General features: G+C 43.8%; 1 protein-coding gene across 3 annotated transcripts in view; it reads right to left on the bottom strand.

The window, feature by feature from the left end:
* The window catches only part of TTC39A (tetratricopeptide repeat domain 39A), a 150,186-nt gene that overhangs the window by 38,518 nt on the left and 97,205 nt on the right, over positions 1–14,463 (bottom strand). For all 3 annotated transcript variants that reach the window (XM_033915880.1, XM_033915881.1, XM_033915882.1), the window contains 5 exons: positions 11,504–11,603; positions 10,210–10,275; positions 8,714–8,822; positions 3,116–3,183; positions 2,949–3,008 (listed from right to left, as the gene is read on the bottom strand). In XM_033915880.1, coding sequence (XP_033771771.1) covers positions 2,949–3,008; positions 3,116–3,183; positions 8,714–8,822; positions 10,210–10,275; positions 11,504–11,603 — 403 coding nt within the window. The remainder of the gene's footprint in view (positions 1–2,948; positions 3,009–3,115; positions 3,184–8,713; positions 8,823–10,209; positions 10,276–11,503; positions 11,604–14,463) is intronic.

Genomic DNA, 14,463 nt, shown 5'->3' with positions numbered 1-14,463 from the left:
TCTCCCACATTGTAACTTTACCCTCCTTCCCTATCTTTCATGTGAGTCTTAATAGATTTTGTAATTAGGTTAAAGTTTCTATATTATATTATTATGTACATCGCCTAGAATTTCGAATTAGGCGATTCATCAAATGTGAAATAAAACTTGAAACTTGAAACTTGAATAGTTCAGTCTATCCCAATTTTCCCAATTCCTTAGAATAAGCTGTATGGCAACCCCTGTCTTAATAAAGAGATGGTTATTATTATGGGATGATATTTGGCTTTTAGCTCTCATCATAGTGCCAAATAGCTCAGTGTCATATGTTAGTGCCACTGGATTTTCCATTACTTTGTTCACCTGATCCCAAATGGATCTCCAAAATTGAAGTATCAAGGGACAATAAAATAATAAATGATCTAATGTCCCAGGTTCAGTGCCAACACCTATTAGACTTGGAATTATCTAATTTCTGTAACCGAACTGGGGTCCAAATCCATTTTCTTTATACCAGGAAGACAACAGACAGAGGGAGGAAAATGCCGACGAAGTGCTGCAACGAAACTCCCAGGCAGTGTTCCCGCTAAGCTGCGCTGGCGTGCGCTGGCGCACAAAATATTACATCGCAGCGCACAAGTTTCACGTCACAGCGCACACTCGAGCGGAGGTGAGAGGAAGCGGCGGCGGTCTGCCCTGATCGCCTAAGATGCAGCAGCGGCGGCTCCTTTCATGATCCCCGTAAATTACGGGGATGCCGCCGCTGCTGCATCTTAGGCGATCAGGGCAGACCGCCGCCGCTTCCTCTCACCTCCGCTCGAGTGTGCGCTGTGACGTGAAACTTGTGCGCTGCGATGTAATATTTTGTGCGCCAGCGCACGCCAGCGCAGCTTAGCGGGAACACTGCTCCCAGGTCTTACGAAAGATCATGCAGTGATGTGCTATTTCATTTTCAGAAGAAATTATTCATGGTTGCTTGAAGTAATTAGTTATAATAATTAAATTACTGATTACAGTTACCTGCTTTTCCTTTGTAGATACCACATCCAAGAATACTTACGGTAAAAGCCTTACGGTGTGTGAAAAGGTAAAATATCCATCTTATACTCAACCCCAATTTGAATATTGCACAACTTCATCTCCTGATGCTTAGTTCAAGGAGGTTTGACCAACTCATGTCAACCACATCAGTGGTCTACCTAGGGAGGTTGGCGCCCGGGGCAGTAATGACTGGCATTGCCATGCCATATGCGCCCCCCACCACCTCTTGAAATGTTAGCCAAAGCGAGCAGCATCTTCCACCTGTTGCTTCCGCCAGCCTTGGCTCCCTTCTGACATCATGTCTTGGTCCCACAAGGAGGGGGTGGGGGTGGCAGAGAGGAGGAGACTTGCCGGCGCCACCACGAAAATGGAGCCTGGGGCGGTCCGTCCTCCCTGCCCCCTTTACTGCGCCACTAAACTACATCATCTGTCATGTCATACGCTAATTACTCTTCAAAAGTAATTAAATACCATCACTGGGATAGAGACTAAGTAGTTAACTACTTTATTGATTACTGGAAGAAAGTAATTAACTACAGAAACTAATTACTTGTAACTCTATATTGCAGAACACTTTTTATTACATTTCATTTCTAGACCGCAAAACCTCAATGCAGTTTACAAAGCCAAGAGACTGTACATCTCCCAGTGACCTACAGAATGACTATTATCGCTATTAATTTCCTAAAAACTTCACAGATAAAGTTTAATAATTTTCTAAAATGTCTGTACAAACGCAACAGCGCAAACAAATTGCGTAACTCCTTAACCCAACTGGCTGCCTGATAGGCGTACAGTTGTTGTAAGAACTTCTTATAAATGCAACCTCAAACAGAGGGAAACACGAATAAAGAAGTAACTCGTAACGGATGATCTACTTTAAAGAAAGTGCATTGATCCAATGAAGACCCAGGATTGGTATCATCAATGACTAAATACCATCTGACATCTCCAGCTAATCTCTCTCATCAAATAAAAAAACCCAACTAACATTGAAGACAAACAGCTACAGTCTCCATCGCTCTAACCCACTATGGGTAGGATTACCAGACTTCCGGATTGCCACGGACATATCCTCCTTTTGAGAACATGTCCGGGAGTCCGGACAGCTTTTCGAAACCCGGCACTTTGTCCGGGTTTTGAAAAGCTGTGTTGGGCAGTAAGTCCGCGTGTGCCGTCATCACGTAGTGTTCACGCAAGCGTGGACTTGTTCCCAGCCTGACAAGAGCAGGCATCAGGGGGTGGGGCTAGGGCGGGATTAGACGGGTCTGGGAGTGGGGCTAGGGGTCTGGATTTTCCAAAAGGAACACATAAGAACATAAGAATAGCCTCACTGGATCAGATCAACGGTCCATCAAGCCCAGTAGCCCGTTCTCACGGTGGCCAATCCAGGTCACTACTACCTGGCTAAAACCCAAGGTGTAGCAATATTCCATATAGAATCTCAAAGAATAGCAAGATTCCGGAATCCCAGAGAGTAACAAGATGCGAGAACCCCACATAGTAGCAACATTCCATAAAGAATCCCCAAAGAATAGCAAGATTCTAGAATCCTAGAGAGTAGCAATATTCTAGAATCCCAGAGTAACAAGATTCTAGAATACCAAAGAGTAGCAACATTCCATACAGAATCTCAAAGAATAGCTTGATTCCAGAATCTAAGAGAGTAACAAGATTCTAGAAACCCATAGAGTAGCAACATTCCATACAGAATCCCCAAAGAATAGCAAGATTCTAGAATCCTAGAGAGTAGCAATATTCTATGCTACCGATCCAGGGCAAGCAGTGGTTTCCCCCGTGTCTTTCTCAATAACAGACTATGGATTTTTCCTCCAGGAACTTGTCTAAAACTTTCTTAAAACCAGCTACGCATTCTTGGGTTTTTAAATAAAAAAAATGAAAACACAGTTTTAAGTTAGACTACTCACAGTGTCAATATTGCCTTTTATTTCTTCAATCCTGCCTGCAAAAAACAGGAATATGGCTCCCTATAAGAAAAAATAAAACCATTTTTATTCCTGTAGCATGTGCTTGAGACAAAACAGAACAACATTAGATCAGAGCAAGTGCCAGGCCACACCAGGAGAAACCTTACTTTAGGGTAACGTTTTAAGTATGGCTGAAGTAGTCTTTCTGCTTCTTCAATATTTCCCATTCCTGTGCCTGCATTGGTGGAGAACAAAACGCAATAAAAACGTTTAAAGCAAAGGTTTCACAAACTGCAAAAGATACAAATGTTTGCCTTCTGTTTCAGGTCCCTCAAGCATTTTGGCAAATTTCTAATGTCTCGTCTGTCAACAGAGAGAACAACTTCAGCCGTAATTAAATAGGAAAGCAGCCATCTTAGGACCTTATAGCTTCAAATGTCAGGATGCATTGTGGGTAATGCTATCATCCAGACTAGTATCGGAGGAGGACCATATTAGAGTCAGATACAGAGAGAGACAACTCTAAAGAAACCAGAAACAATTTAGTTTTATAAAATATTGGAGACAGAAAAGCTTTGGAACAGGAATACGGCTGACTTAAGGCTGCCTGCTGAGACAAATATGAACATAAAAACACAAGAGTTGCCATACTAGGACAGACTGAAGGTCCATCAAGCTCAGTATCCTGTTTCTTACAGTGGTCAATCCAGGCAAGATCCCGGAAAAGTAAAACAGATTTTATGGTGCTTATCCTAGAAATAAGCAGTGGATTTCCCCAAATCCACCTTAATACAGGCAGTCCCCGGTATAAGAACAAGTTACGTTTTTAAAGCCGTTCTTAATTCAGATTCATATGTAACTCGGAACATGTGAGAATCTTTGTGTTTTTGTGTATAGATGAAAACAAAAAACTGTGGATACAGATGTTCTGGAGATAATTTATTATACACTGACATATAAAAACATGAAAATTCAATTTAAAAAGTACAATGATAAAAAAAAATACAGTGATAAAAATCCAACCGGACCCTACACGGTCCGTGTTTCGGCGAACACGTCTTCCTCAGGGGTCCAATGGTTAGCAAACTCACATATAAAGAATTGGACTGAAAACAGTCGTCTTTAAACATGTGAGCAAAGAACACCACAGACAAGCTGAAGTAGCAAAAAACGCTTTGAGTATATATGTACAGTACACAGTTTCTTCTTGGCCTTGCTTGCATGTACTGCACCGTGTGAAAGCTATAAGGACATAATGAGACGTGGGAAAGTAGTTTGCTATAAAATAAAGATGTATTTATTGGGCTGTCTGATTTACTATCTGTCAAACGTGTCTATCATAAGAACATAAAGAGTTTCCTCCGCTGTGTCAGACCAGAGGTCCATCGCGCCCAGAAGTCCGCACCCGCGGCGGCCCATCAGGTCCATGACCTGTAAGGTGTTTCTTGTCTAGGCCCTTTAATCCCCCTTATTCTTCTATCAATACTCTTTCTATAACCTTTCTCTACCTCTATCTGTATCCCTCAATCCCTGCATCCTTCAGGAATTTATCCAATCCTTCTTTGAAACCCCGTAGTGTATTCTGCCCTATCATAACCTCCGGGAGCGCGTTCCATGTGTCCACCACCCTCTGAGTGAAAAAGAACTTCCTAGCATTGGTTCCAAAGTATTTAGATCAATGCTGTCTTGTTAAAATGTTTATTTTATTTTTATTTTTCCTCTAACTCTACTTTTCACTTCTCTATTACCCTCCAGGTACTTTAGTTAGATTGTGAGCCTTCGGGACAGTAAGGGAATTTTTCAAGTACCTTTCTTATTTCTAATCTTAATGTATATTTTCTGTAAACCGCTTAGAACCTAACGGATGTAGCGGTATATAAGAAATAAATTACATTACATTACATTCTAAACCTGTCCCCTTTCAGTTTCTCTGAGTGCCTCCTTGTGCTTGTGGTTCCCCATAGTCTGAAGAATCTGTCCCTTTCTACCTTCTCTATGCCTTTCATGATTTTGTAAGTTTCTATCATATCTCCTCTGAGTCTCCGCTTTTCCAGGGAGAAGAGCCCCAGCTTTTCCAACCTGTCAGCGTATGAAAAGTTTTCCATACCTTTTATCATTTTCGTTGTTCTATCATTTGGGCTACTGCTTTAAAAGCAGACCACTGTGAAAGTGGCTCCATTTTTTATAATCTAGACCAGAGGTAGGCAAGTCCAATCCTCGAGAGCCGGGAGCCGGGTCAGGTTTTCAGGATATCCACAATCAATATGCATGAGATAGATTTGCATCTCAAGGAGGCAGTGCATGCAAATCCATCTCATACATATTCATTGTGGATATCCTGAAAACCTGACCTGGCTCCCGGCTCTCGAGGACCGGACTTGCCGACCCATGGTCTAGACATCAGTCTAGAATAGGGTTACTATATTTTTTCTCCCCAAAAAGAGGATGCGTGGGCCCACCCTGTTCTGCCCCAATCCGTCCCCAACCCTGCCCCACACAAACCTCATCTCTTTGGGGGCGCATCTTCAGGGCATCTGTATATGTTACAAGCATGCGCGCAATGGTTTTCAAAACCCAGACAAAGTGATAGGTTTTGTAAACCTGTCCGGACACCCGGATAGTCCTTTAAAAATCCAGACATCTGGTAACCCTAGTAGAGAGTTGCACGGGGACAGAAATCCCACCCATCCCCGCCCATCCCTGCCAGGATCCTCTCTGTCCCCACCCATCCCCGCAAGGAATTACCTCCATCCCCGCCCATCCCCATAAAAAGCAGCAATTACTTCTGACAGGATCATCAATTTCACAGTTTCTTTTGCTGTTTTCCTTGTGGAATCTCTTTGGTGGAATCCTTTTTTTGTTTTCTGTTCTGGTAATTAATTTATAAACCCCCTCTTTTACTAAGGCTGACGTGTCCATTATATTATATGGACGAACCCTGCTTCCAAAGCCTTCCATCCCCGTGGGAGTCCCGTTGGCTAGAGGGGGGTCCCCGTGGGAGTCCCGTGGGCCAGAGGGGGGTCCCCATGGGAGTCCCGTGGGTTAGGGGGGGGATTCCCGCGATCCCCGTTCCCATGCAGACCTCTAAACCCTAGTCCAGAACCATCTTAAATTAAATTCAGTCATTTTGGCATTATACTTTTCCCAAGGCCAGTATTAGTTGTAAATGGGCCCAGGGCAGAAACTGGGGAGGGGGTGGGGGCCTCCCAAAGCCCTCCTTCAGCTTGAAGCAGGCTGGGGGGTTCTTGTGGCCTGGAGACCTTGGATGACTGCTCTCGTCACCACCCCCTAATGCCTGCCTTGATTATGCCTCAATGTTTTTGGGTGGGATCAGATTGGTCAGGGTGTGGACTGCAGCTATGGGATAAAATGGAGTCTCTTTTCCATTCCTACTGCTGCCCGCCCAAACCTCTGCTCGCTAAGGGTGGAGATGAAAATGAGCTGTCGCTGCTTGGGCAAGACAGATCCCAGAGCTGTAGGCTTGACTCCTCTCGCCACCCGTAGGGTTACCAGATATCCAGGAAAACTCAGACATGTCCAGGTTTTGGCAGGCCTCTGCTGTGTCTGCCTAAAGGAAGTGACATCATAGGAAGCAGATGTAACGGAGGAAAGGCCCCCAATGAGGCCAACCTTGGGCGTTCTCTCTTCAGTGATGCTCCTGCCAGCCAGCTGCCACCACTTTGGGAAGGCCACGGGGAGCGGAGGAATGGAGATGGGAACAGGAGAGGGTGACCTCGTTCGTATGTATGAGTCCGACATAAGTCAGACATTCGTAACCCGGGGACAGCCTGTAACGGCTTACGGACTTTTCTTTTAGGAAATTATCTAAACCTTTTATAAACCATGCTACAGTTAATAAATTTACCACATTCTCTGGCAACAAATTCTAGAGATGCACCATATAAAGGTAAAAAAATTGTCTGTTATGATAGGGATGGTAAATTATATAAAATGTGAGCATCAGCCTTTGTTTGGTTGTGTATAAATAAAGGCCTTGCAAAAATTTTATGTGCATGACATTTTTGTAAGGCTGAGACATAAGAGCAAACGCTGATGTGTTCTGACACTCTCCTATTTGTTCCAACACGTGCACAAGAATCTGTACTTAATTCAAAACCTTTGTGCACATGTATCTGGCAGGTTTCCCTCCCCCATGATTTAAATGCATATTCTGTGCCCATAAAATTTGCATATACTTAGCTTTTTCTATGACAAGTTGAAGCCGGGCACGCAGACATGTGCGCAAGGAGCTTTCTTCTTTGGCCTCTTAGTGTGCTTCAGTTTCGTCTGGAGGGTCCTAGAGAATGACACGGAGACAAATTTTTCCCCCGTCTCCGCAGGAACTCGATTTCTCCATCCCGTCCTCATGAGTTCTGTCCCTGTCCCATTCCTGTAAGCTCTAGTTTAACCGCACAAGCCTCAAACACTTATGATTTTAAAGCTTCTAACATTTTTGATTTTAAAGTGTTTGAGGCTTGTGCAGATGAGGACGGAGCTCAGACATTGGTGGAATGAGGCATTATGACATCACAATCTGAGCTCTAGAATGTTGCTACTTAGGATTTTAAAGTGAGGCTTGTGCAGGTGAGGACGGAGCTTAGACATTGGTGGAATGAGGCATTATGACATCACAATCTGAGCTCTAGAATGTTGCTACTTAGGATTTTAAAGTGAGGCTTGTGCAGGTGAGGACGGAGCTTAGACATTGGTGGAATGAGGCATTATGACATCACAATCTCAGCTCTAGAATGTTGCTACTTAGGATTTGAAAGTGAGGCTTGTGCAGGTGAGGATGGAGCTTAGACATTGGTGGAATGAGGCATTATGACATCACAATCTCAGCTCTAGAATGTTGCTACTTAGGATTTGAAAGTGAGGTTTGTGCAGGTGAGGACGGAGCTTAGGCATTGGTGGAATGAGGCATTATGACATCACAATCTCAGCTCTAGAATGTTGCTACTTAGGATTTGAAAGTGAGGCTTGTGCAGGTGAGGACGGAGCTTAGGCATTGGTGGAATGAGGCATTATGACATCACAATCTCAGCTCTAGAATGTTGCTACTTAGGATTTCAAAGTGTTTGAGGCTTGTGCAGATGAGGACGGAGCTCAGACATTGGTGGAATGAGGCATTATGGCATCACAATCTCAGCTCTAGAATGTTGCTACTTAGGATTTTAAAGTGAGGCTTGTGCAGGTGAGGACGGAGCTCAGACATTGGTGGAATGAGGCATTATGACATCACAATCTGAGCTCTAGAATGTTGCTACTTAGGATTTTAAAGTGAGGCTTGTGCAGGTGAGGATGGAGCTTAGGCATTGGTGGAATGAGGCATTATGACATCACAATCTCAGCTCTAGAATGTTGCTACTTAGGATTTTAAAGTGAGGCTTGTGCAGGTGAGGACGGAGCTTAGACATTGGTGGAATGAGGCATTATGACATCACAATCTCAGCTCTAGAATGTTGCTACTTAGGATTTGAAAGTGAGGCTTGTGCAGGTGAGGACGGAGCTTAGACATTGGTGGAATGAGGCATTATGACATCACAATCTGAGCTCTAGAATGGTGCTACTTAGGATTTCAAAGCGTTTGAGGTTTCTGCAGATGAGGTCAGAGCTTGCAGGAATGGGGCAGGGACAGGAAAAGAACTCACCGAGATGGGAGGGGAAAATGAGTTCCTGCGGGGAATGGAAAATATTTGTTCCCATGTCATTCTCTCCTCCCTTCTTTTTAAGACTGTTACAAAACAGTAAAGCAAAAATCTCACCCAAGACAAAGTTGAGGAAGGTGTGATAGCAGAGCAGCAACATGGTACAGAGGACAGCCCTGAAGCTGTGCAAAGAGGCCCCTTCCTGCAGCTGGGCCAGGCCATACTCCTGCGAGAGATTGGAAACATGTCAGCACTGCTGGATTAGTTATTTGGGTTTAACCACCGCCTTTTTCATGACGAGATTCAACCAAAGCGGCTTCACAATACACTGAATAGTGATCGGGTGTTAAGTATTTTTCCTCCCTGTCCTGGCAGGCTCACGGTCTGACTGTGGGACCTGGGGAAACGGAGGATTAAGTGACTTGCTCAGAGTCACTGGGATTGAACCCACAACCTCAGGGCGCCGAGGCAGACAGTGGCTATATCGTACCAACTTATTTGCCAAATACAATGTCACGCATTGAATACTATGAACAATAGCTTGAACTTAATGTACCAGACGTCTGGATATCTCCGGACACGTCCTCCTTCTGAGGACATGTCCGGGGGTCCGGACAGCTGTCCGTGTGTGTAACGTCATTGCGTCGAATCCACACAAGCTGGCTGGGGGCAGGATGGGGGCGTGACACAGGCAGAACTGGGAGGAACTGGGGGCGTGGTCATGGGTCTGGATTTTCCTTCGGGAAAATCTGGAAACCCTACCCGGACCCGGCAATAAAAACAGCTCTTTGTTAGAAGAACACAAGGATTTCTGTTGACTATATCATACCAACTTATTTGCCAAATACAATGGAGATAGAGAATGACAAGGTGACAAAATTCATCACCGTCCCCGTCCCCGCGGATAACCGCGGGGAAACCATCTTCATGTCATTCTTTAAGGAGAGAGGGAAGAATCAGAGTATGAATGGCCTCAACCACTGACCCGCAAGCTTTGCTTTGAAGAATGCTGGTGTGGAAGGACCGAGGTTGAAATAGACACTAGAAAATGGCATGGGATTATTTCCCGCGGTTATCCGCGGGGACGGGAACGGTGATGAATTTTGTCACCGTGTCATTCTCTAAATGGAGAGTTCAAATGCCACACCTTGAATACTATACACAATAGCTTGAACTTAATGCATTGGTCTATAGGTAGCCAATGAAATTTGTTTAGAACTGGAGTGATACGATCCGTTCTTTTGCTACCTGTTAAAAGCCTCGCGGCAGTACTTTGAGTCAACTGTAAACGATGCTGGCCTGACTTAATCCTAGAAAGAGAATATTGCAGTAATCCAACCTACTTGATACGAAGGCAAGTGTCAACTTTGTAAGGTTTTTATTGTTCAAGGATCGGTTGACGCTGCCCTATTTAAAAATTGTACTCCCTTGCTTGCATCTAACAGATAGATTATACACGGCCTTGCCCTGCCGTGGCGGTCAAAGGCAGAAGAGTAAATTTGAATGAAGATAAGTTAACAGTTGAAGCAGGGCATTTCCCAAAGAAGCCTTATGGAAGGAGACCCATCCATTTTTTTCCCCCAACCTAAGCCTCGGAAGTGTTTTTTCTGTACCTTGTTTCCAGAGAAGCCCACAAACTCCAGCAGTCGCAGAATCCTGGTAGGTAACATGGATAACGTCTGCGGAGAGAACAGAGAATCGCTGTCATAGTCACAGTTGTCGGTCTCTGGGACCATCTAAAGAGGCTCCTGGAGAAAATCAATATCATCATTATAACTCCTGTCGGTGACGTAGTAAGGGGGGTGGGGGCAGCCAGAACCACTCCGCCCCCCGTTCCTTCCCTGATCCCCTCCAGTACTGCACGTGCGTGCTTGTTTCTTTCCCTCACACCTCTTTAATGTTTGTGGCGCGATCAGCATCCCCAACCCGCTGCTCACTTTAATCTTTTCTGGCACCAGTTTTTGAGAATCGGGCTCATGGTGCCTTTGCAAAATTGCTCTCTGACTGTTCCCCCCCCAAAAAAAAAATCACGAATATGTGAAACTGCGAATGTCGAAACCGCGAATGGGGAGGGGGAAGTGTAAAGGGAGGAAAGGACAAAGAGGGGCGCAACTGGCAAGCGCTTATCTTAGCTCCCGATGGGGACCCGTTTCACTAAAGCAGCAGTTGGATCCCCTGAAGAAGCTTTAGTGAAACAAGTCCCCTTTGGGAGATAAGTACTTGCCAGTTGATGAATTTTGAATTGCACATTGGGATAATATTATATGCTCAACGATTGGAGGTTTTTTTTATGCCAATGAAAGAAATATAGTCCATTTTAGAGGTGTTAATACATATTGCTTTATAGCTTTGACCCACCTCTGGACTTCTGAGGTTTTTCCCTTCATTTTTTTGGTAGATAAGAGATCTCATTATTTGTTATTCCTACTTTCTACAAAAAATAAGTGGTAGCGCCTATACGTTGGCTACCAGATTCATCAATCCTTAACACAGTTAACTTTATGAGATCTGGAAGATGTCGACTCCAGTCATGAATCCAACATAGAACATATTGAACATAGGGCTACCAGATTCATCCATCCTTAACATAGTTAACTTTATGAGATCTGGAAGATGTCGACTCCAGTCATGAATCCAACATAGAACATATTGAACATAGGGCTACCAGATTCATCCATCCTTAACATAGTTAACTTTATGAGATCTGGAAGATGTCGACTCCAGTCATGAATCCAACATAGATCTTTTATATTGAAAAACTGCTTACTTTGGCCACTTAACATTCAGCCCTGCTTATTACAGATGTTGTTCCAGTATACAAACCTAAATGGAACACAGATAACCCACTAGATAGCTGTACTGATATAGTAGACAAAACATAACTGACAGTGAAGTTCTGTCACCTACCAGGTTGAATGCTCCAATGCCCAGTTTGACACCTCCTTCAAAATGGCAATGGTTTTTCCCCTTCACGTAGTTGGAGCCCTGTTCCAGATCATGGAGTTCTCTTCAAGAAAAAACAGGACAAGGCATGCGTTAATTTGTTATGACTTGATGAAAGCTGCCGAGCTGGTCTGAAATACAGTTCAAAAGTTTCACGGAATAAAATGATCAATGCAGTCACTCGTACACAGAAACAGAACCGTGAGGGGTGGGGGGCGGGGGTGTTTCTCACTGTGTAGTCACCAAAAGTCAACTCTGACTCAAGGGGACATGGAAATTGAAAAATCACCAAATCACCCGTAGGCGACACATTTATGTGTTCAAATTAGGTTAACATAATAAATAGTTCAATGTCTTGCTTCAATGATTTGTGTTGCAGTAGGGTTGTGTGACATAATAAAACACATTTTCTCATAAATGGCTCAAGGTCCTTTTATCAACTTTTCACTAAAACTTTTAGCCGACATCTGATTTTGTTTTTTTCAGGTGCCACCACTTATTTTGCTCTAGTCAGATGAAAGGAGCTCACCAAAACTCTCCAGAAATCTATCGGACAAGCGTGATGACTTATCTGCCCAAGCATCAGTAAGATCCAGGACACACTCGTTATAACAGATGAATCTATGAAAGGTCAAATTCCATCACAGCTGTCTGTTCACACTGGAAATGCTGTCCATTTCTGATTACAAATTCCAGATTTACTCTCTACAGCCTCTGAAGTCAACTTTCCGGTGTCAGGTCAAAAGCGCGCTGGGACAAAGGCGCGTGCAGACAACTGAGCGCAACGTGGAGGCGCGCGCCGAAGAAAATGACTGTTTTAAAGGGCTCCGACGGGGGGGGGGGAACCCCCCCACTTTACTTTATACAAATCGCGCCACATTCTGGGGGCGTTGTGGGGGGTTTGGGGGGTTGTAACCCCCCACATTTTACTGAAAACTTTACTTTTTCCCTAAAAAACAGGGAAACAGTTAAGTTTCCAGTATAATGAGGGCGGTTACAACCCCCCAAACCCCCCCCAACGCCGCCGCGATCTGTATTAAGTAAAGTGGGGGGGTTCCCCAACAAAACCCCCCGTCGGAGCCCCTAAAAACACTCTTTTTCTTCGGCGCGCGCTTCCGTCTTGCGCTCAGTTGTCGGCGCGCACCTTTGTCTTCTGCGGTTTTGTCTATAAACCAACTTTCCTTTCAATTTTTAAAAAGGGGCACTTTCATACAGGTTTGTTTTGCATGCAAACCAGAAAATGGTGACGGGCAAACACATATGGAAGCAGGCGTACAGAAAGATAATAATAATAATAATAACTTTATTTTTATATACCGCGAGCTATCTTGCGACTTCTAGGCGGTTTACAGTAAAAGAGATTGTGAATACAATAAAGAAAATGTAAATACAATAAAGAGAGGCTTTGCGTACAATGAATTAAGGAGTTTAGCAGTATACATCTGATAATATTATTAATGTTAAAGATCGTACCTCTTTTACACAACCCCCTAATTCTACACACTTGCACGCAGGAATTGTCGCTTAGCACCCAAATTTGCACAAGTTATAGAATAGTCCGATTTCAGGCCCTAACTTTGAGTGACCTCTGGAGAATAACCCCTCAGTTTATATATTGGTGCTCCCATGGGTGACATTTGGGTGGGGTGGGGGGCAGAATTGTAATTCGCACACATAGAGAGCAAGTGTAAATTTGTGTGTGAGAAGGAGAAGAGTGTTTGGTGCAATGGTCAAAGCTACAGCCTTGGCACTCTGAGGTTGTGGGTTCAAACACCTGCTGCTCCTTCCTGGCCAAGTCACTTAATCCCCCCATTGCCCCAGGTACATTAGACAGATTGTGGGACAGACAGGGAAAAATGCTTGAGTACCTGAATTAATTCATATAAACCATTCTGAACTCCCTTGGGAGAACAGTATAAAAAATTGAATGAATGATTTTTGCTCTAGGGCTAGTTCTGGGAGTCTATTTTTTCGAGGCACAGAGGCATATACTGTATGTTGTCTTTAACCCTTTCAGGACCAAGGGACATATTTGTCCCATAACTTTAAAATCCTATAAATTTTGATTGTGATAGTCTACAGTTCTAAATTTGATATGTACGGATTCCATATGATACTGCCTTTATGTAAACAAACTGGTTCCGACATTCATTCATTAGCGTCGTTGCCAGATTGACGAGAAGATTCACTTGCCACACTGTCCATAAGCCAGAAGTTTGATTTAAAAAAAAAAAAATAATGATATTTCACAAAAAAAATCAATTTTTTGGCATCTGCAAGCCCTTTTTACCATAAAAATGTCGTCAAAACCACAAAAATTGGCCTACGATCCTTATGGTCCTGAAAGGGTTAATGGCTTTTTTTATGGACTTTTCACACAGTCCTCCTCTTCCAGATTTACCCTCTAAGCATCTAATTTCAACATGTGATACAGCAGATATCATCTCCCGCTGATTATTGGCAGATAGCTGAGAAAGTGCTATTTAGCCAACTGGGAATGGCTCCCGGATGGTGAAATAGCACTGAATATTGTCCCCACTGTAACTCAGCTTGAAATACAACCGAAAAAAAGCATGAGCTAAATCCTAAATATCTTCCCTCTCTCTTCCCTTCCTTCCTGTCCCTTTGATATAATGAGCACCTCTGCTTGCCGGGTTTTGAAAAGCCGTCCGGACATGTCCAGGGAAATCCAGACGTCTAGTAACCCTATGAAGGCCAAAGAAGCTAAGGGTCAAATCCCATCGAGGTTGCTTGTGATCTTGAACAAATCTCTTATGCACACTTAAGACTGTAATCCTCCCCCCCCCCGAGGTCAGGGAAATATCTACTGTACCTGAATTTAACTCTCCTCGAATTACTACTGTGAAGGCATGAGCCAAATCCGTGGCCCAAAGCAGCAAGTATTATCCCGATGGTGCACTATG

This window comes from Geotrypetes seraphini, chromosome 12 (genome assembly GCF_902459505.1).
Source record: "Geotrypetes seraphini chromosome 12, aGeoSer1.1, whole genome shotgun sequence".
NCBI lineage: Eukaryota > Metazoa > Chordata > Amphibia > Gymnophiona > Dermophiidae > Geotrypetes > Geotrypetes seraphini.
Note: the sequence above shows the minus strand (reverse complement) of the source record. Positions and strands in the feature narration are given on the sequence as shown.